At 41.2% G+C, this 21659-nt stretch overlaps 1 protein-coding gene across 4 annotated transcripts in view; it reads right to left on the bottom strand.

Annotated features, from left to right (window-relative positions):
- Positions 1-21659, bottom strand: part of LOC124787701 (THO complex subunit 6) — a 50540-nt gene that overhangs the window by 9617 nt on the left and 19264 nt on the right. For all 4 annotated transcript variants that reach the window (XR_007015994.1, XR_007015995.1, XR_007015996.1 and 1 more), the window contains exon 4: positions 2006-2168. Coding sequence is in view for 1 of the 4 variants with exons in the window: in XM_047254538.1 (XP_047110494.1) it covers positions 2006-2168 (163 nt within the window). In the remaining 3 variants the exon portion in view is untranslated. The remainder of the gene's footprint in view (positions 1-2005; positions 2169-21659) is intronic.

Raw genomic sequence — 21659 nt, 5'->3', positions numbered from 1 at the left:
TCTCACAAAGAAATTTGACATTTTTTAAATTGAAATTGGCCAGTGAACAAAAGAAAAGAAAAAAGAAGTGTTCATTACTTGTTCAGCAGCCCTTTCCTTTAATGCTAAGAGTTTTTCTGATCCAATATTTTTGGTGTGTGTGTGTGTGTGTGTGTGTGTGTGTGTGTGTGTGTGTGTGTATTCAGTTGGTTGGTTGGTTGGTTTGGGGAAGGAGACCAGACAGCGTGGTCATCGGTCTCATCGGATTAGGGAAGGATGGGGAAGGAAGTCGGCCGTGCCCTTTCAGAGGAACCATCCCGGCATTTGCCTGGAGTGATTTAGGGAAATCACGGAAAACCCAAATCAGGATGGCCGGACGCGGGATTGAACCGTCGTCCTTCCGAATGCGAGTCCAGTGTCTAACCACTGCGCCACCTCGCTCGGTGTGTATTCAGTAGCATTAAAAGATCTCAATACGCTGTAATTTTAATACTTTACAGTATCATGAAAACAGTGATTGTACACTTGATGAATTTGAAGAAGATGGCTTGGCCAGTTTGGGCCAGCAATGGGTTTAATGAACTTCGGATCCTCGAGCAGAGGTGGTCAGTGACGATAGGCCCTTTACCAGGCACGCTACAGCAACCATGCTGATGGAATATTATGCATCACATGAAAAAGAGAGATGTGTACAGAAAATACTGTGTAACACTGTAATCTGTGAAAAGTTTTAGAATTGGAACACCTTTTATGGAACCCACAACCTACTCTCAGACCATAACGCTTTTAAAAGCTAGTGCCTTAAAGTATTCTGATTGTGCTGAAGCTTCGAAACAGGCTGAATTGCAACAAAGATATAACATGCAAGGATGTTATGCACCTTCATAAAGGATGTCACCCAAAAAATACCTAGAAGTTTTAGCAACAGGTTCCATACACCAAACAAGAAAAAAAGTCTAGTAAACATGGGCTCTAAAATGCATACCTTAAAAGCTATGAGCACTCGTTCATCTTTGATACTACGAAACATATCACTTCTACAAAAGGACTTTGTTTTCTATATTTTGGCGTCAGGCATTAGGGATCAAACCCAGAAAAAAAATATCCACTACAAAATGCATACTTTAAGAGCTACGAACACGAGTCTATCTTCAGTCGTGTGAAACACATTTCTTCTACTGAAAAAGTGATCATAGCTCTTAAGGTACACATTTTAGGACCCATGTTTACTAGACTTTTTTTCTTGTTTTAGTCCATACCACCTACTTCCGAAATATGGAAAGTGAAGAGTTTGAAGTAGAAGGAATGTATTTCATAGTATTGAAGATGAACACGTGCTCGTGGCTCTCCAGTTTGAAGTAGAAGGAATGTATTTCATAGTATTGAAGATGAACACGTGCTCGTGGCTCTCCAGATACAAATTTTAGGGCCCATGTTTACTAGACTTTTTTTCCTAAATGGGAAGGGTCAGCTACTTCACCAATGTTAAAAAATATCCTGGAAAAAAGTACATAGCTTGCGAGTTTTGAGTGGTTGCTTGGGTAGACAGCTGTAGATGAGAGGAACACTCTATGGCAACATAGAGAAGGGGGATGCATGGAGCATGGGGAAGGTAAACAGAAGTCTTAGCAGCAGTGACCAAACGAGGATTAATCATCGTAACATAATAAGATATTGATGTGGTGTAGTGTCCATGGCAGAGAAATGAGAGTACAGTTTCAAGATGACTGAGGATTGGTGAGAGAGCAATGGATTGGGAGTAAGGAAGTTGCACTGAGGTGGCTGAAGATGGGAACTATTGGAGGTTGGGGAGAGGGGACTGCAAGAATGGAGGAAGTGCTCAATGTGTATTTCCCATTTCTGTTGTTCAAAGGACCTGCTGTTGCGAGTTCTACAACATAACCAATGCTAAATATCAGCTACATTTCTACAGAGTCAGAAAATAAGAGGGAGAGGGGAAAATTCACTAAAACTATTAAGAAAAGGAAATTATTGACTAATAAGACAACAAAGGGGATAAACATACAAGCCAGTCATCACAAACAGCGGCTGCTCCAATCCATTTCCCCAGGTCTGGCCGAGCTACCTTGTTACTCAGATGTGGCTGAATAACAGCTATTGCTCTCGTCTGTCTTAAATCCCAAATGCGTACAGTTCCATCCTCACTTGCAGATACTATCTGATTATCCCTGAAAATCACATGTATGCATAAGTGACACATAATAGCACTCATAAACGGGTAAGTAACTAGATGCATTACACCAAACATTGCAAGAAACACGTACATTAAGCTTGTACCTTAATTCTTAGTAAATAAAACTCTGTGATGAAGTCATAAAATAGTTGATAAATGAGCTTAATCCCTGAAACAATTTAATCACTGGTCTGAACATTAAATCCAATTCATTAAATTATTGCTCCCATTCTATACTGATATCTTGTCATATATAAGATTCAAAACATTATTGAAATGAGTGATATTATGGTTTTTCACCAATTCAGCATTCTCAGCATGGCATCCTATAAACAAACAGATATGAAAGAGCAGGAATGTGAATAGAATAAACAGTGTGCACTATAAACCTGTTTTGCATTCTTGATTTGTTGCACTCCTCCGGTGCCAACTGAGAGAGAGAGAGAGAGAGAGAGAGAGAGAGAGAGAGAGAGAGAGAGAGAGAGTTGGGGGGGGGGGGGGGGGCGGCATGTGTAGATAAAAAAGGAAGAGTATTAAAATGGAAGACAATTATGACTTTTACTGTCATGCTGTAGTTTGTTCACCCACATTAAATGTATGCTAAATTACTTGAAAAGGGGATGTCAAGAGTTTATTATCATGTCAGGACTAAGGTTGTAAGAACTGTAGCAAGGAACAGATTAAGTGGCTCAGCTGTGATCCATTCAAAGCAACTTACTCAACATCTGCTTGAAGTGACTTAAAGAAAGCACAGAAAATCTAACTCTAAGCTCAATTTCCACCACCTCATCCAGTTAGATGGTCTACTAAAGTCATAGTCTGTATTCTGCAGCTATGAGATAAAATATGAATTCCAGCTGGTAGTATGGTCGATAAAGGACATTTTACACACCATTCTACCTTCACATCTGTAATATTTCTTGGAACCAGTTATTCTTAACTACCTAGGCATAGATCATCATCTACTATGAGCATGGAGAGCAAACACAGCCTCCAAATTTGGTGCAGTTTAGGAAAAAAAATAACTCTTGGAGTTTTCCTTATCCTTCCTCACAGAACATCTGTAGTTGTAAGTGAACAGTATGATAAACAATTTTTTTTAAATAAATTAATCTGTCAAAATGCACTTTGAGTCTATACGATCTTTAAACACAGTACTTCTGCAAAACATAGGAACTCACTGTACATTATTTGTTATTTATTATTCTATATCTACTCTCTGTGATCTACAAACCACTTTTGGGGGTGTGTGATAGAGGGTACTTCTAGTATGTTACCCTTTCCCCTCCTTCCCAGTTCATTTCATGAATAGTGACTGGGGGCGACAAATTTCAATAAATCTCTGTATGAGCTCTAATTTCTCTGATTTTCTCATTTAGGTCACTTCATAAGAGATTTGTGAAAAGAAACAATATGTTTCCTAAATATTCATGGAATATACAGTCCCAAAATTTCAACGGTAAACCTCTATATGATGCACAATGCCCTTCTTGTAGTCTACCACTCTACTTTGTTAAGCATCTAGGCCTATGTGAATCTTTCATGCACACTACACAGCACACCGCTTTTCATTGGATCTTCTCTCTCTCTTCTATTAATCCAGTATTATGAAAAAGATGTAACGCTACTAACCATATAAAGGAGATGTTGAGTTGCAGACACACATATGACACCTGTCTCTGGCTGCTGAAACTGGACTGTGTACAGCAACTGCACCTGAAGGGAGAAGCAGTATGTGGGTGGGTGGGGGTAAGGAGGCAGCTGAGGCGGGTAGTCAGGAATGACAGGGAAAGGGTTGGGGGAAAGTCTAGTGCGGCTTGTGGGAGCATGAAAGGACATGGTGGAGACAGGGTAGCAGTCAGGAGATTTGAGAGGGGAAGGGGCAGTGGAGTGGAAAAGGAGAGAAGTAGACCTTGCCTCTTCCCACCACATACCTGCACGCTCCCACAAGCAGCACTATACCTTTTTCTCCCTAACCCTCCCCTACCCACCCCGTCCCAGCCTCCTCCTTAAACCCACACTCCACAGATTGCTTCACCAACAGGCACAGTTGCCGTATTCAGTTTGGCCTCAGTGGCCCGAGACAGTGGTCGTGTGTTGTGAGTTATGCTTGTGCAAATTGTAACTGCTCTTTAGAGAATGGTTATACAGAAACAAGTATTAAATTAAATTCTGTAATACGAAATGACCTAAGAGCCAAAAAACGGTAGTAGTATTTCGAAGTAATAGTTAGTTGAAATTTTACAAAGAGTAGATATTCGAAATAGAGTAATGCAAAGTAGTACAAAGGGAACCCAAATAAAACATAACAGAGCTGCCTTTTGTTTTGAATATAATATATAAAGCAATGCGCAGCATTGTTAGGTCTCTTGAGTTTTTGTTTTCAGCGGTGGCGAGTGTGTTCGCAGTTCTTCCGGAGAAGTCAGAATTTTGGGATTAGAAGCCTAATTAAATTGCACTCTTAGAACTGGATTAGACATTGGAATGGTGGAGAATACATTATTTTGGGATAAATTCAGAGACAGAGTCAATTAGAGGTGATTGGGTGTACAAACATTGATATTCAAGTGAATGGTGATTGTACATGTCAAACGAACTGCTACGAGCATATACTTACAACTGTAAAGAGATTTATTGACAATACGGAAACTTTCATGTCGAATTGGGATTTTATTCACTATTGGGAACGAAAACAGTTTGGACCTTATCAAACTAGTATTTTCGCCGCTCGTTGTCAAGATGATTCCGATAATAAACGAGAAGTGTAAAATAGTGCCAATTAAATGACTAAACTTGTGCTGAACAGACATTGTAAGGATTCAAACCCATAATTAATATTGTGTCTTGAGAATTGAGAAGCTTAGACATTGTAAGGCCCAGAGGCATATTTATAATTTATCGGACATTAATGGCAAAGGGACATGAAAGGGAAGCAGTGGTTGGGAAGGGAGTAAGACAGGGTTGTAGCCTCTCCCCGATGTTGTTCAATCTGTATATTGAGCAAGCAGTAAAGGAAACAAAAGAAAAATTCGGAGTAGGTATTAAAATTCATGGAGAAGAAATAAAAACTTTGAGGTTCGCCGATGACATTGTAATTCTGTCAGAGACAGCAAAGGACTTGGAAGTGCAGTTGAATGGAATGGACAGTGTCTTGAAAGGAGGATATAAGATGAACATCAACAAAAGCAAAACAAGGATAATGGAACGTAGTCTAATTAAGTCGGGTGATGCTGAGGGAATTAGATTAGGAAATGAGACACTTAAAGTAGTAAAGGAGTTTTGCTATTTGGGGAGCAAAATAACTGATGATGGTCGAAGTAGAGAGGATATAAAATGTAGACTGGCAATGGCAAGGAAAGCGTTTCTGAAGAAGAGAAATTTGTTAACATCGAGTATAGATTTAAGTGTCAGGAAGTCATTTCTGAAAGTATTTGTATGGAGTGTAGCCATGTATGGAAGTGAAACATGGACGATAAATAGTTTGGACAAGAAGAGAATAGAAGCTTTCGAAATGTGGTGCTACAGAAGAATGCTGAAGATTAGATGGGTAGATCACATAACTAATGAGGAAGTATTGAACAGGATTGGGGAGAAGAGAAGTTTGTGGCACAACTTGACCAGAAGACGGGATCGGTTGGTAGGACATGTTCTGAGGCATCAAGGGATCACCAATTTAGTATTGGAGGGCAGCGTGGAGGGTAAAAATCGTAGAGGGAGACCAAGAGATGAATACATTAAGCAGATTCAGAAGGATGTAGGTTGCAGTAGGTACTGGGAGATGAAAAAGCTTGCACAGGATAGAGTAGCATGGAGAGCTGCATCAAACCAGTCTCAGGACTGAAGACCACAACAACAACAACAACGGCAAAGGACAGTTTCGTGGGAAATCATATCTTTGGTGATAGGTACACGAAGGAATGTGGTATTGACTGACTGTTATCAGACCGAAACAATACACACTACAATCAACTCGCCTTTCATTGATCCCCCAGTGCTATCTCTCATTAATTTAAGAACTTAATTGTGTCAATAAAACAGAAATATACGAGACATTCCCAGTGTTTACTAAATTCCTTAATCAGCTAGTACATAGACAATATTATCTGTGAACATTCAAGGGTTATTGAAGGAAGCTGATAAACTTTCTACAGGCATATTTAATAGGATTCAACGAATGCATACAGACTGCTAAAGTAACTAAATCAAATTACTCAGGGAAACAAATTAGTAAAAATAGACTGGAACTCAACTGATATCTTACTCCAAAGTAACAAAAAGCAAAACTGTCTTTGGGTCCATTGTGGTTGAAAGTGTATGAATTGTCTCTGGAAAGATGCGATCAATTTTCAACTGCTAGTTCACATGACTAGGCTCACGACATGATTCAGAGATGTTTTATGCCCGACCCATACAGCAGGGAATGGTTCTTAACTAGCCGGGACAATATATACACAAACTTTTGATATCAGCTCCACTGCCGAGGGGGGAGGGCGTCAAAGCGATATCTGTGCAGTCGCGACAACGGTGGGTGTGCGGGCATAGAATGTGTGTGTTTTTTCTACTTTAGAAGAAAGCCTTTTGGCCAAAAGTTCAAATGTATAACAGACTTCTCAATACTCCTCTATATGGTGAGTAGCAATGTATTCTTTTCATAATATCATCATTATTCCAACCTGGATCTTCTATTAATCCAAAGATCCACGACTGATGAACAATACTCAAGGGCCAGTCAAACAAATTTTTTTTTGCAAGCCACTCCTTTCATCGGTTAGTTATGCTTCCTAAATCTTTCTCAATGGTAGCATTTCAGTGACAGACAAACTGTCACGTCAGTGCGTAGAGTAAAACAACATAAGTTTACAAGACAACGATATATAACACCAAGTACATGGTCAGTCATAGATACTGCAATATCAAAGATCTGTTCACTCCCTAGAAGTTCTGAAAGTATGGTGTCCACTACCACACCATTAAAAAAGTAATGCAAAAGCTAAATTGACAATTCATTTGAAGTATTAATTTTTCCACATACATAAATCAATTATATTGGGTAACAAAAGTCATGGGACACCGCCTAATAGCATGCCGGACCTCCTTTTGGCCAGCTGCCTTTATAGACGTCCACGATTACGAAAGTGTTGCCAGTGCATGATTTTGTGCATGAACTGATGTCTTGATTATGTCCTGTAAATGTTTGATGGGTTTCATGTTAGTCAATGTGGATGGCCAAGTCACTCGCTTGAATTGTCCAGAATGTTCTTCAAACCAGTCACCAACAATTGTGGTCTGATCACATGGTGCATTGTCGTCCAGGACCTAGTCCATTCCATGTAAACACATCCCACACCATTATGGAGCCACCGCCAGCTTGCATAGTGCCTTGTTGACAACATGGGTCCATGGCTTGGCGGAGACTGTGCCACACTTGAAGCCCACCATCAGCTCGTATCAGCTGAAATTGGGACTCATCAGATCAGGTCACTGTTTTCCAGTCGCCTGCGGTGTAACTGACATGGTCACGAGCTCATGAGAGGCACTGCATACAATGTCATACCGTTAGCAAATACACTCAACGTCTGCCGTCTGCTGCTGTAACCAAACAATCCTATCCACACTATCCCAATGGATATGTTTACCATAGGCCCCACACTGGTTCATGTGGTTGTTTCGTGCAGTGCTGCTTGTCTGTTGGCACTGACACTCTACGCAACCACCACTGCCCTCACTCATTAGGTGAAGGCCATCGGCCACTGTGTTGTCCATGATGAGAAGTAGTGCCTGAAATTTGGTACTCTTGGCACACTCTTCATATTGTGGATCTTGGAAAACTGAGTTCCCTAACAATTTCTGAAACAGAATGACCCATGCATCTACCTCCAATTACCACTCCGTGTTCAAAGTCTGTGTGGAGGTTTTATGGAATTGAAGGCTATATACACAGCCGGTTTGAATCATACTTAATTAACAGAAAGCAAAAAGTTGTGCTGAATAGCACAAATAATGTTGGGAGGGTGGTAAATTCTAGTGAATGGGGAGTTATCACAAAGTGAGTCCCACAGGGTTCAATTTTAGGTCCTCTGCTGTTCCTTATTCATGTGAATGACTTCCCACTTAACGTACAGCAAGTGGAAGTAATACTTTTTGCAGATGACACGAGTGCTATAATAAATCCCATTCCGGAAAAAGCAGCTGAAGTACTTTTAAGGATGTCTTTCAAAGAATTAAGTGATTCTCAGAAAATGGACTCTCCCTTAATTTTGAAAAAACTCACTATATCCAGTTCTGTACACCGAATAGAGTCGTACCAACAATTGATGTAGCATATGAACAGGGCTCCGTTAAGAGGGTAGATTTCTCCAAATTTTTGGGTGTTCACATTTATGACAGCTTGAACTGGAAGAAGCATATTACTGAGCTTATCAAACAACTAGGTTCAGCTTCTTTTGCTCTTCGTATAATCGCTAGTCGTGGTAATAAACAGATCCGCCTCCTAATGTACTTTGCATATTTCCAGTCAATAATGTCTTATTGAATAGTTTTCTGGGGTAACTCGCCACTTCGACATAAAGTATTGATTGCACAAAAGAAAGCAGTGAGAATAATTAGTGGTGTTCACCTTTTCAAGGAGTTAGTATTTTAACTGCACCATCAGAGTACATATATTCACTAATGAAATTCGTTACAAATAATCCATCTCAATTCACAAAGAACAGTGATGTTCATACGTACAACACTAGAGGGAAAAATGACCTTTCCTATCCATTATTGAAGCTGTCAGTTGCTCAAAAAGAAGTACATTATTCAGCAACAAAAATCTTTGATCATCTGCCCAACGTCAAGTGTCTGGCAGGTAGCAGATCAAGTTTTAAATCTAGCTTTAAATCATTTCTTTTGGACAACTCCTTCTACTCCATGGACGAGTTTCTGTTTCAGAAATGGTAATAAAAAATTAAAAAATAAAAATTAAAAAAAAATTGTACCTCTGACTGTAGTTGCATGTGTAGAACTAAAAATTTCAATAATATTAACACTATTCATGCACGTATATATATCTTGTAATCTGACTTGTTCCACATCATATCGATAAAATAATCGGGAAAATGATCTACAGAACATGACATAACCAAAACTAAAAACTGATCACAATCATGTCGGAAACCTTTTTACTTGTATTATCTGAGTACAAATAACAGCTCCGCCAATGTGCTGCACTTTTATAGTTGTGCACGCGATACTACAACCATCTGTATATGTGCACGTCACTATCCAATGACTCTTGTCAACTCAGTGCATGTTGATGTAAACATTAATGAGTAAACACTTTCAGTAATGAAACAAATTTTTTTTTCTAATTTATTTAGAAGGAACACTAGCAATTCTTGATTAACCTAAAACTGAGATTTCTACTGGATATTTCATTTAAAGACACAATTATAATCCAGTTCAAACAAAATCACAGTATGTTTTCTGTTTTTTTTTTTGTTTGTTTTTTTTGTTTTAGGGCACAAAAACAACTAGGATCATATGCACCTGTGTAAAAACAAACTGTATAACATGAAGACACAGAAAGGAGTTAAAAACAACTACATGTCAATCCCAATCAGCGTCAAAGAAGACAGATAAAAACCGGGACATGAAGAAAAGTCTATAAAATACACCACAGAGAAACAGAGGGCCAGAACTAAAAATTACGAGGGCAGTTCAATAAGTAATGCAACACATTTTTTTTTCTGAAACAGGGGTTGTTTTATTCAGCATTGAAATACACCAGGTTATTCCCCAATCTTTTAGCTACACAACACTATTTTTCAACGTAATCTCCATTCAATGCTACGGCCTTACGCCACCTTGAAATGAGGGCCTGTATGCCTGCACGGTACCATTCCACTGGTCGATGTCGGAGCCAACGTCGTACTGCATCAATAACTTCTTCATCATCCGCGTAGTGCCTCCCACGGATTGTGTCCTTCATTGGGCCAAACATATGGAAATCCGACAGTGCGAGATCGGGGCTGTAGGGTGCATGAGGAAGAACAGTCCACTGAAGCTTTGTGAGCTCCTCTCGGGTGCGAAGACTTGTGTGAGGTCTTGCGTTGTCATGAAGAAGGAGAAGTTCGTTCAGATTTTTGTGCCTACGAACACGCTGAAGTCGTTTCTTCAATTTCTGAAGAGTAGCACAATACACTTCAGAGTTGATCGTTTGACCATGGGGAAGGACATCGAACAGAATAACCCCTTCAGCGTCCCAGAAGACTGTAACCATGACTTTACCGGCTGAGGGTATGGCTTTAAACTTTTTCTTGGTAGGGGAGTGGGTGTGGCGCCACTCCATTGATTGCCGTTTTGTTTCAGGTTCGAAGTGATGAACCCATGTTTCAGCGCCTGTAACAATCTTTGACAAGAAATTGTCACCCTCAGCCACATGACGAGCAAGCAATTCCGCACAGATGGTTCTCCTTTGCTCTTTATGGTGTTCGGTTAGACAACGAGGGACCCAGCGGGAACAAACCTTTGAATATCCCAACTGGTGAACAATTGTGACAGCACTACCAACAGAGATGTCAAGTTGAGCACTGAGTTGTTTGATGGTGATCCGTCGATCATCTCTAACGAGTGTTCGCACGCTCCGCCATTGCAGGAGTCACAGCTGTGCACGGCCGGCCCGCACGCGGGAGATTAGACAGTCTTGCTTGACCTTGCGGCGATGATGACACACGCTTTGCCCAACGACTCACCGTGCTTTTGTCCACTGCCAGATAACCGTAGACATTCTGCAAGCGCCTATGAATATCTGAGATGCCCTGGTTTTCCGCCAAAAGAAACTCGATCACTGCCCGTTGTTTGCAACGCACATCCGTTACAGACGCCATTTTAACAGTTCCGTACAGCGCTGCCACCTGTCGGAAGTCAATGAAACTATACGAGACGAAGCGGGAATGTTTGAAAATATTCCACAAGAAATTTCCGGTTTTTTCAACCAAAATTGGCCGAGAAAAAAAATGTGTTGCATTACTTATTGAACTGCCCTCGTAAATAGCCTCCAACATATTGCTATGACAGACAAAAAGTAAGCCCAAACGTCGTTCGCTAAAACGGCCGATAACTCAGATGGCAAACTCAAACGAGGACATAAGTGATTAAAAAAGATCAAAAGTTGAGCGTAACGTGCACAAAGTGATGGGGGAGCACCACTTAACAAATGGTGATGGCTAAAAAGATAGTGTCCAACACACAACTTAGTTAAAATTGTCTCCCCGTGGAGAGAGAGCCAAGAGGTGGTCATCCAAGCCACTGGGAGAGGCTCAATAACCCAAAGCTTGTTCCCACGAAAGGAGGAGCAGTGGCGATGCCAAAGTGACACCACCAGCTGACAGACAGCAACACAGAGATCATTGGAGGGAATATAATAACTAACAGGCTGAGGTATGAGGACTGGAGCAGTGACAGCAGCATCAGTGGCCTCATTTGCTGTCGGACCGATGTGACCAGGAACCTACATAAACATCACAGGGGCTCCATCAAGACTGAGCAAGTGACAGCTTTTCTGAACTCGCTGCACTAAGGGATGGACAGTGTACAGCACACAGAGGCTTTAAAGTGCACTGAGAGAATCTGAGCAGACAATGCAATTGAAAAGTCTTTGTCGCTGGATGTACTGTGTGGCCTGATACAGGAGGAAGAGCTCTGCTGTAAATTCTGAGCAGTTTTCCAGAAGCCAATACAGAAAACGTTGGCATCAATGACGAAGGCACACTCAACACCAAGGTCAGTCCAAGAACCATCAGCGTACACAAAGGTACTATCACAAAGTTCCATGTGAAGGTTGTGAAACTGATGGTGATAGAGCAAGGCTGGAGTTGGGAAGTGAATGAAGGTCAAGGTGCATACGGGCCACCACATGAAGCCAAGGTAGTGAAGGGTTCACACCCACTAGAAAAGTTGCAGGTAGCGTGAAGCAAAGCTGCCACAGCACATGAGCCAAAAGCAAACTCCACGAGGCAACAGAGAAGGAGGACATGCCCCATACTGGCAATCAAAGGAGTCATTGAAGAAGGAGGCATAGGATGGGTGGCCACACACGGCACACAAAGGGCATACGTATCTGCTGAGGAGAAAGTCACAGCTGTAGCACAGCGATAGTTCAGCAGCTTCTGCATACAGACTCTCATCTGGGCTAGTGTAAAACGTGGCAGTATCCAAACAGATGCCATGATGGTGGATAATATTGAGACGGTGTAAGAGGGATGGACATGCAGCTGCATACACGAAACACCCATAGTCTGTTTTCAAACGGACTAGGGACTGGTACAAATGGTAGAGGGTGGTTCAATCTGCTCCCCAGGAAGTGCCACTGAGGACACACAGGACACTGAGGGACCGTGTACAGCGAGCTGCCAGGTAAGACACGTGGAAGGATCAAGAAAGTTCCCTATTGAGCATGAGGGGCAGGAATTTTGTAGTTTCACTGAACGGAAGAGCAGCAGCCCCAAGATGTAAAGATGGAGGAAGAAACCAATTGTGCCACCAGAAATTCATACAAACGGTTTTGTCAATGGAAAAACATAAGCCACTGTGATGCTCCATGGGTAAAGGCGATTGAGACATCACTGAAGATCCTGCTCAATGAACAGGTCCATGCAGAACTGCAATAGATGGTAAATTCATCAATGAAAAGGGAGCTGGAGATACCCCGCAGGAGACAGGCCACTATAGGATTTTATTTATTTATCGTATGGCAACAACAACTAACATTGACAAGTACATAAAGGTTAATTTTACACATATATCTAGGTAAGTATTTACATATACTTTAGTTTTACTTTTTGGTACAAACTGTATACACATTTTTAAATTGTGAAAGTTACTTACTTAATATTACTGACTTCGTTGACTGATATAATTGCAAGTTAAAAAAGGCAGATACATTTAATCATAGTTCAATATCTAATGATTGAAGCTAACTAACAGCAGAAGAAGTAGCATTAATAAAGTCACTATATGGTCCAGGATACTATCTCTGAGGAAAGTCTCTAACAATATATTGAACAGTTTATTCTTGGGCCCCACAATCACAGGCTGGAGAATCTCGAAGTCGCCACTTGTGCATCATAGTGTTGCACCTGGCGTGGCCATTTCTTATTCTGTTCAGCCTTGTCCACTCCCTTCTCTGCAGATGAAATTATTTAGTGTGGCACCAAGGTATTTAGGCTGGAAATTACGTCTAACATTTTGTTGGCAGAAGCTGACATTCAACTGCTGGTTTGCAATTCTGTTGTTCAGATGGAATGCGCAGACTTCTGTCTTCTGTATTTGGATGGAGTCTCCATGCTTTGTAGTATGTGTTGAGAGTTTCTAAGTCTCTAGATAATATAGCTTCTCCTTCCTCAAGTGTGCTGGTTTGTACCGTTATGGCAAGGTTGCCGGCATAGCAAAACTTTGTGCTAACAATGTCTGGCATGTCACTGGTGTCCAGATTGAAAAGTAGGGGTGCTAGGACAGACCCTTGAGAGAGCCCATTTTTCAAGGTAAATGACTTGCTCTGTTTTTGTCCAATGCTGACCTTGAAGTAGAGGTTGGTTAACATATTTCCCACAAGTGTCGTCAGTTTCTTACTTGGGACATGCATTTTTAACTTCAGCAGGAGTCAGTCCATTTAGCCACACAGTGTCATATGCTGCTGATAGATCAACAAAGGCCACTGATGTCTTTAGCCGCTATAGGATTAATGGCCATAACAAAGAGGACAATGCTCAGGATGGAACCCTGAGGCACACCGTTTTCCTGGATAAAGGTGTTTGACAAAGCACAACCCAAACGTAACTTGAAAGCCCAGTCTTTTAAAAATTCCTCAAGGAAACTGGGTCGGCAACCACAGATGCCCCACATGTAGAGAGTATGGAGGATATCATTACTCCAGCAGGTGTCGTAGGCCTTTCCCAAATCGAAAAACATGGTCACAGTCTGGGATTTCTGCAGAAAACTACTCATAACGTGGGTGGACAAAGTGACCAAGGGACCAGAACACAGCATGGTAAAGAGGAAGGGCAAGGAATGGAATGTTCTAAAGGTGGTAAGGGTAACATTTGTAAGATATTCCACACGATCATTACAACTGGGAAAATGTTGTTCTTCAAAGATTGTCTGGGAGGAGTAAAGGCTTCAGTCGGTGTTAGTAAGCTCCCATTTGGTTGTGCAAGTACATGGGGTAGGAGTCAGCAAATGGATACCACATGGGAAATGGTCGCTCAAGTATGTGACAGAGAGATTGGTTCAAATGGCACTAACCACTATGGGACTTAAAATCTGCGGTCATCAGTCCCCTAGACTCAGAACTACTTAAACCTAACTAACCTAAGGACATCACACACTTCCATGTCCAATGCAGGATTTGAGCTCGCAATTGTAGCAGCAGCACGGTTCCGGACTGAAGCACCTAGAACTGCTCGGCCACAGCGGCCAGCTGACAGAGAGAACAGACGACTTGAGACGATGAGCAAGCTGGGCAGTGCAGAAGGATAAATCCAAATGAGAATAGGTGTGCATGGAGTCTGAAAGGTACACGAGTGCTCCTGTGTTACAGAAGAAGAGGTTATGAATATAATAGAGGGAAACATTCCATGCGGGAAAAATATATTTAAAAACAAAGATGATGTGACTTACCATACGAAAGCGCTGGCAGGCCGATAGAAACACAAACAAACACATACATACACACACACAAAATTCTTGCTTCATCAGGAAAGAGGGAAGGAGAGGGAAAGACGAAAGGATGTGGGTTTTAAGGGAGAGGGTAAGGAGTCATTCCAATCCCGGGAGCAGAAAGACTTACCTTAGGGGGAAAAAATGGACAGGTATACACTCACACACACACACACACATATCCATCCGCACATACACAGACACAAGCAGACATTTGTAAAGGCAAAGAGTTTGGGCAGAGATGTCAGTCGAGGCGGAAGTACAGAGGCAAAGATGTTGTTGAAAGACAGGTGAGGTATGAGCGTTGGTTGCGAAAGCTAGAATTTTGTGTGTATGTATGTGTTTGTTTGTGTTTCTATCGACCTGCCAGCGCATTCGTATGGTAAGTCACATCATCTTTGTTTTTAGAAGAAGAGGTTATTTTGATTAGAAAGCTCAGATAAAAGGGCGCCTCTCAGACAGGTTCTGGGATGGTGCACTTTAAAGTAGCAAAAGGGGTGAGGTAGCTGCACAATAAGCTGAAGGAAGTCTTCCTTGGTGGCACTGAGTGACGGAGGGATGTAAACAGCTCAAAGAGAAAAGGTCAAGGTCAAAACGAACCGGGAAAAATGCGAGAGCTCAAAGCAGCCGTGATGACGCAATTTCGTTTTCTGAAGGCAGAAAACAAGTGGACACTGCAATTCTAAGAGCAGTCGTAAATCCTCTTTGTTGCATCGAAAGCTGCAAATGTTCCATTGAAGGAGAGTCATGATGAGGATAAAATGAAGGGTTGTCACCTCGGCAGCTGCCAAGTGCCAGCCTTCTTGCCAAGTGCCAGCTTTCTAAAGATTCGCTGGTACAGGGCACAGAGGCAGGAGGATACTGCTCCATGAGGTCTAAGGGTGTCGGCATTCTCCTTCTGTCCACCTGCGGAGGCCAGGGCAGAAAAATTGTTGGTGGTGCGCACTGGTGACATGGCGGTTGGCCAGGCGAGGTTATCATGTGGTGACACTGACGAAGAGAATCTTCGAGTCAATGAAGGAGAAGACCGTTTGCCTTTGACTTCTTTGAGCCTTTCCACTTGGCAGAGGAAGATTCAGATATTGGTTGGCTCGAGGGACATAGAAGTCTTCACGGAAGTACTTCTTCTGTCCTTACCGGTCTGCCGGTTGTGTAGCTGATGACTTCACCCCATGAGGCGAAAGTTTGGTGACGTCTTGCACAGCTGGAGAAGGAGACGGGGACACTACCACGTCGCCATGCAATTTCACAACACAATTGCGATGCTAAATTTGAGGTTCCATGTCTGCATGGTCAAGTCCTCCATGGAGCGAGATGTAGCAAGAACAGTCCATGGAGCGAAATGTAGCAAGAACAGTACTGTAGGTGACAGATGGTAGAATGGAGGGTTTCTGACAGCCAACAACTTGTGAGCAACCAGGTAAAGCACTTTTTCTTTCACCCAGATCCAGTGGGCAGCCCTCTCATCGAGATACATGGGACAATAATGGGATGAGGCAGCATGGTCGCCATAGCAGTTGATGCAGTGGGGATAAGGAGGCAGGCAATCGCCCTCATGAGCATCCCTCCACATGTCACACATTTGGCTGGGTGTTGACAGGACTCTCGAGTGTGGTTGTAATGAGGACTGGTAGCAGCACATCGGGTTCAGAATATACAGTCCGACTGTGATAACTTCATAACCTGCTTTGATCTTTGATGGAAGAACCACTCTATCAAAATTGAGAAATAGAGGGTGTGTGAGTACTAAGGAGCTACCTACTTGTTTCATAACCTGATGGATGGCAATGACACCCTGATCAGAGAGGTACATTTGGATTTCTGCCTCAGTCAGACCATTGAGCAATCCAGTGCAAATAACACCATGGGAACAATTCAGCATTCAATGGACCTCGTATCCAAAACAGCGACATTGCTTCACTTCTTAAAAGTATTTTATGATCCAGCTTACATTTCTCACTACATTCTGTAGTATGTGCAGTCCTACACAATTAGTTGAAGACATACTGTCAAGAACATGTATAATCCAGATTTCATTAACATATGTTATATGTAAGAATTATGTTGGAATCCAAGAACAAAGACCAAAACTTACAGCATAAATGGAATAGCATGGAAATCAGTTGTCTGATGAGTACAAGATAATAGGCAGAAGGGAGAACACTCCAAAGAGATTCTTGGTGGTGACATGAGGCGGGACGAAATACTGTCACATTAAACAGAAGAACTGCAGGCTATTGACGCTACAGAAGTACAAAGAATCTTCTAAAGTTTGAAAAACTGTAAGGTATCTGAAAGTGATAAGACTACAGCAGAGCTCATGAAGAGGAGGAGGAAGTAGTACATTTCATTTCATAAAAGAAGTGTTAAAGTAAAAACTCCCAGAAATATGAACTTGCAGTTATCTAGCCAACATTTAAGAAGCTGATAAGATCTGCTGTTCCAATTACAGAGAGATTACTCTCTGCAGGCAAAATACAAAATTCCATTTGGAGCTTTGAATATTAAGATATTTAAAATACAACATCCCAGTTGGATCTTTAAATAAATAATAGGTTAAGTATCCTATGCAAATGAGATATTGGGAGAGTACCAGCATGGTTTAGGGCTCACAGATCTAAAACAGGTCAGATGTTCAGACTGAGACATATACAAACAAGCATATCAATGCAATATTGACCTCTACAATATCTACATGCAATTTCAGACAAGCCTTTAGTAATATTAAATGGGAATAATATTAAATAACATTGGTGACTGGGCTTACCAGACCAATATTAAGAACTCATTATTAAAGCAACCTCGAACGGTTCCAAGGCAATAGAGTAAATGAGTAAGCCCTCAATTCTCTAAAAAATCGAATTCCATGTATAAAAGCTTAAAACTTCTGATTACACTTTAACATGAGTTAATGTGTTAACCATTCAATGTTAAGCATACAAGCGAGAAAAAGTTTAGAAAAGATTTGAACCTACGAGGGAAGACCCACAAGTAATGGGCTGCGGTGGAGAAGAGGAGTGGGGGAACCCATTGTTCAACCAGATTCCCACTACCGCCACGCCACTTCAGTCGGTGTGTGAAGCTGTGTCGCAGTGGATGCCGGTTCACCCGTGAGAGTTTTTTTTAGTAAAATAACTTTTTCCATTTTGGTAAAAATGTGATGGCAGATCGTTGAGAGCAATGCGCAGCTATGAAATTTTGTTTCCTGTTGGGGAAATCAGCCACAGAAATTACTGCAATGTTTAAGACTGCTTCTGGGGATGCTGCCCTAAGTAAAATCACGCCAAGTCTACGAGTGGTTTCCACATTTTAAATATGGAGAAAAGTCAGCTGAAGACAACCTTGTTCAGGACACCCCTCAATGTCAAGAAGTGACAAAAACGTCAACAAAATCAATGCTCTCGGTCATGAAGACTGTCGCCAAACTGTTGATCAACTCTGTGAGATGTCTGGAATATCACGGAGTTCAATTCAGAGGATTTTATCTTAAGAGTTGCAAATGAGAAGAGTTGCAGCCAAATTTGTCCCTTGCCTTCTCAGAGATGAGGAAAGGGAGTGTCAACATGTTTGGAGTTTCAAAATCAGCTCAAAGACGACCCTGATTTTTTTTCCAAGGTAATTACTGGTGATGAATCGTAGTGCTATGGATATGACACCAAAACAAAGCAGCAATCATGCCAGTGGGAGACAAGTGGCTCTCCTCGTCCCAAAAAAGCTCGCCGAGTGAAGTCAAACATCAAGACAATGCTCATTTGTTTTTTTGATTTCAGAGGTGTTGTGCACGTGGAGTTCATCAGCCAAGCGTTCTAATTGGAGGCTTTGAAAAGACTGAGGGAGAGTATCCGAAAGAAAAGGGCCAATCTCTGGCACATAGGCAACTGGTTCTTCCATCATGACAATGCGCCGGCCCACACCGCCCTCTCCATAAAGCAGTTTTTGACCAAAAACGGCATGACACCAATTGTCCACCACCCCTGCCCCCATCCCCCCACCTCATGGATCTAGCACCCTGTGATTTCTTTTTGTTCCCCAAACTCAAAAGGGACATGAAAGGAAAGCGTTTTGCTACTGTGGAGGAGGTAAAACAAAAATCACTGGAAGGCAAAAGAACATCTAATATGTGAATTTAAAAACTGTTTTCAACAACAGAAGGATTGTTCCAAGAAGTATGTTGTGGTCAATGGAAAGTACTTTGAAGGTGATTAAAATCTGGGGTAAAAATATTGAGAAATAAAGATGTTATGACAATTCCCCCCCCCCCCCAACATTTTTTTGGGGGGGGGGGGCAGTCCCCCCCCCCTCGTATGTGCAAAGTTTGTTGGATCACTAAGTGCCCTCATTATCAAATACTTGATGAATATAGTTTGAGTATTTACACAGTGTGAGGTACACTGCCTCAAAACATATACACAGTTTCTAACTCTAATATTTGTATTACTGTGTCAAACCTTTAACTACTTAAGGAATAGTTTATAACAGCACATTAAAATTTTTAAAATCAGTCCTAATTATATGAAACTAGCAACCAGACCGGCTTCAAATCGGTGTCATTAAGTATCTACACTCAGATGACTGTGGGACAAGGCACAAAGTTATTAAAAAACTTCGGAGAACAACATTAAGTAACTAACTACCATCACTTTCATATAATTTACGTGATCTAAGCAGCGCACAGCAGATAAGTTGTCTGGAGGCATGAATGTTGTGTGTTACATATTGAATTGGCATTAGGAGTGACATCTCATGACAGCAATCAAAGCACATCACAATGTCAGTAATATGTTTATAAACAATGTAAATACTGTATGCGAATCATGGGTGTATGTGCTCGTGATTGATGCAATATGTATAGGATGCTGGCTGAGGTGGAACAAATTTAATAAGTAACACAAATGATGTACATGCTTAGCTTGATTAGTATGCACTGTGATACACTATAGAGACTCATTGCCGCAATTCTTTGTAGTGGACTCTTTATGGCAGACTTCCTTGCCACACCATGAAAAGAATCGAGTTGACATCTAGGTTTAATTCAAGGAAGGCAGAAAACTGAAAGAACATACTCTATGAAAATTAAACAAAATTACTTAAAGCATTAAAATTAAAACACCACATAGTTTGGATTCACATTTTTTCACTGTGTAATTGTTCTCAAATGATTGTAGGGAAACTCTGGGTTAAAACTATTTTATTATTTCTAATAGCAAATCTCTAATCATCACCTGATGATGAGGTTATTGGTTTTCATTACCGGTCATATTTATTATGATACTTCAAAGTTAAGTAGCTCACTGCCTGTTTTTTTGAAGAATTTGTAGTGAATTAAGAGTACAAGTTATGACTGCTAAGATGAGGGAAGACAAAATGGCAGCCTGAAATTGTCGTCATATTTCGAAATGCATATCTCCACATCACTGAGAGGTGAATGCTATGTTAAAAGTCAGAGTTTCCAGATTTGAATCTTGCAATGATATAATGTTTTAATCTGCCAGGAAATTTCAAATCAGCACATACTCAGAGTAACCACACACACACATACTGCCAAATCACTGCCACATGAATCATAATCCTGTGTAATGGCGAGGTGCAAAACCTGCCTGATATATCCAAACAGCACAACCTACTCCAGTTCCATCACAGGTTTATCTTATCCGACAAGATGCATGATCACCTTGCAAATAAATGTGTCACATACCAGCTCTGTCGCAATATCTACAGAAAATTTTATGTAGGCACAACAAACTGTCCACTCAAATGCCTGGAAGCCACCAAACTGTGGCCATGACGAAAACTGAGTACCCAGAGGTGGAATACACTACAGAGCACATGATTTTCCATTTCATTGTCTACTTCAGAAACCTGTGCTAACTGTATCCCAACACCAACTTCTCTTCATTAAGAAGACAGAAATTTTTCTTGCAATGCATCCTTCAATCCCATAATCCTCACAGCCTCGATCTCAATTAATTTCTACTCCATAACCTGAATTACAGATGTCCTAAGCTCCTCCAAGTCAGTGAGCTGCACACAACTCTGCCACCTGCAGCCAGAATGAGCTCACCAGTGACACACTCCTATTCCATGCACTTGCTGTTTCTCCCTCCCAGCCATCAGCCACACTTCCCACCCACTCACTGCCTCTTCTCTGTCCTCATCCACTAAATCCAACATAACCCACATAATGCAGTCAGCCTGGACAATTTAGCTGTGCACGTGCATGTGTGTGCTATAGATCTGAAGGTGGATTCATCCGAAAGCTAATGATGTTCTCAGCCACATTTATGCACATATCGACAACTCAGCATCTAAACTATTCAATGAGTTGTTGCATTTACAATTTATATTATGGATGGATTTTTCCTTTTTACAAAAAACAGAACCACAGGAACAGTGACAAACATATTCCGTCAATGAAGAATCATTTCTTTTACATCCTAAATATTGTCTGTTGCCTTTGATGGCTCTTCACTATCTTAGGAACTGTATCAATAATATTTCTTGCTTGCTTTCCAGACACCTCAAGTTCCTTCTATGGCTATAATTGGCTCAATAAAAATACTAACAACAACATTCAGCCGCTTCACTTTCTTTAACCAGTATGCCTCTTAGGGATGGCAGTTACTGATGAAACAACCAATTTTCAGTTATATCGGTTTTTCCCACGCCAGTTTAACCTGACTGTTGAAACCACTCAAAATAAATGGTTCCTGAAATAACCAATTTTCAGTTTTTTATCCCTATTATTTTCTGTAACAAAAACACAAATCAAAAAGAGATTTAAAAATTG

The sequence above is a fragment of the Schistocerca piceifrons genome, chromosome 1 (genome assembly GCF_021461385.2).
Source record: "Schistocerca piceifrons isolate TAMUIC-IGC-003096 chromosome 1, iqSchPice1.1, whole genome shotgun sequence".
NCBI lineage: Eukaryota > Metazoa > Arthropoda > Insecta > Orthoptera > Acrididae > Schistocerca > Schistocerca piceifrons.
The sequence above is the reverse complement of the archived record's forward strand: the minus strand, read 5'-3'. Positions and strand labels throughout refer to the sequence as shown.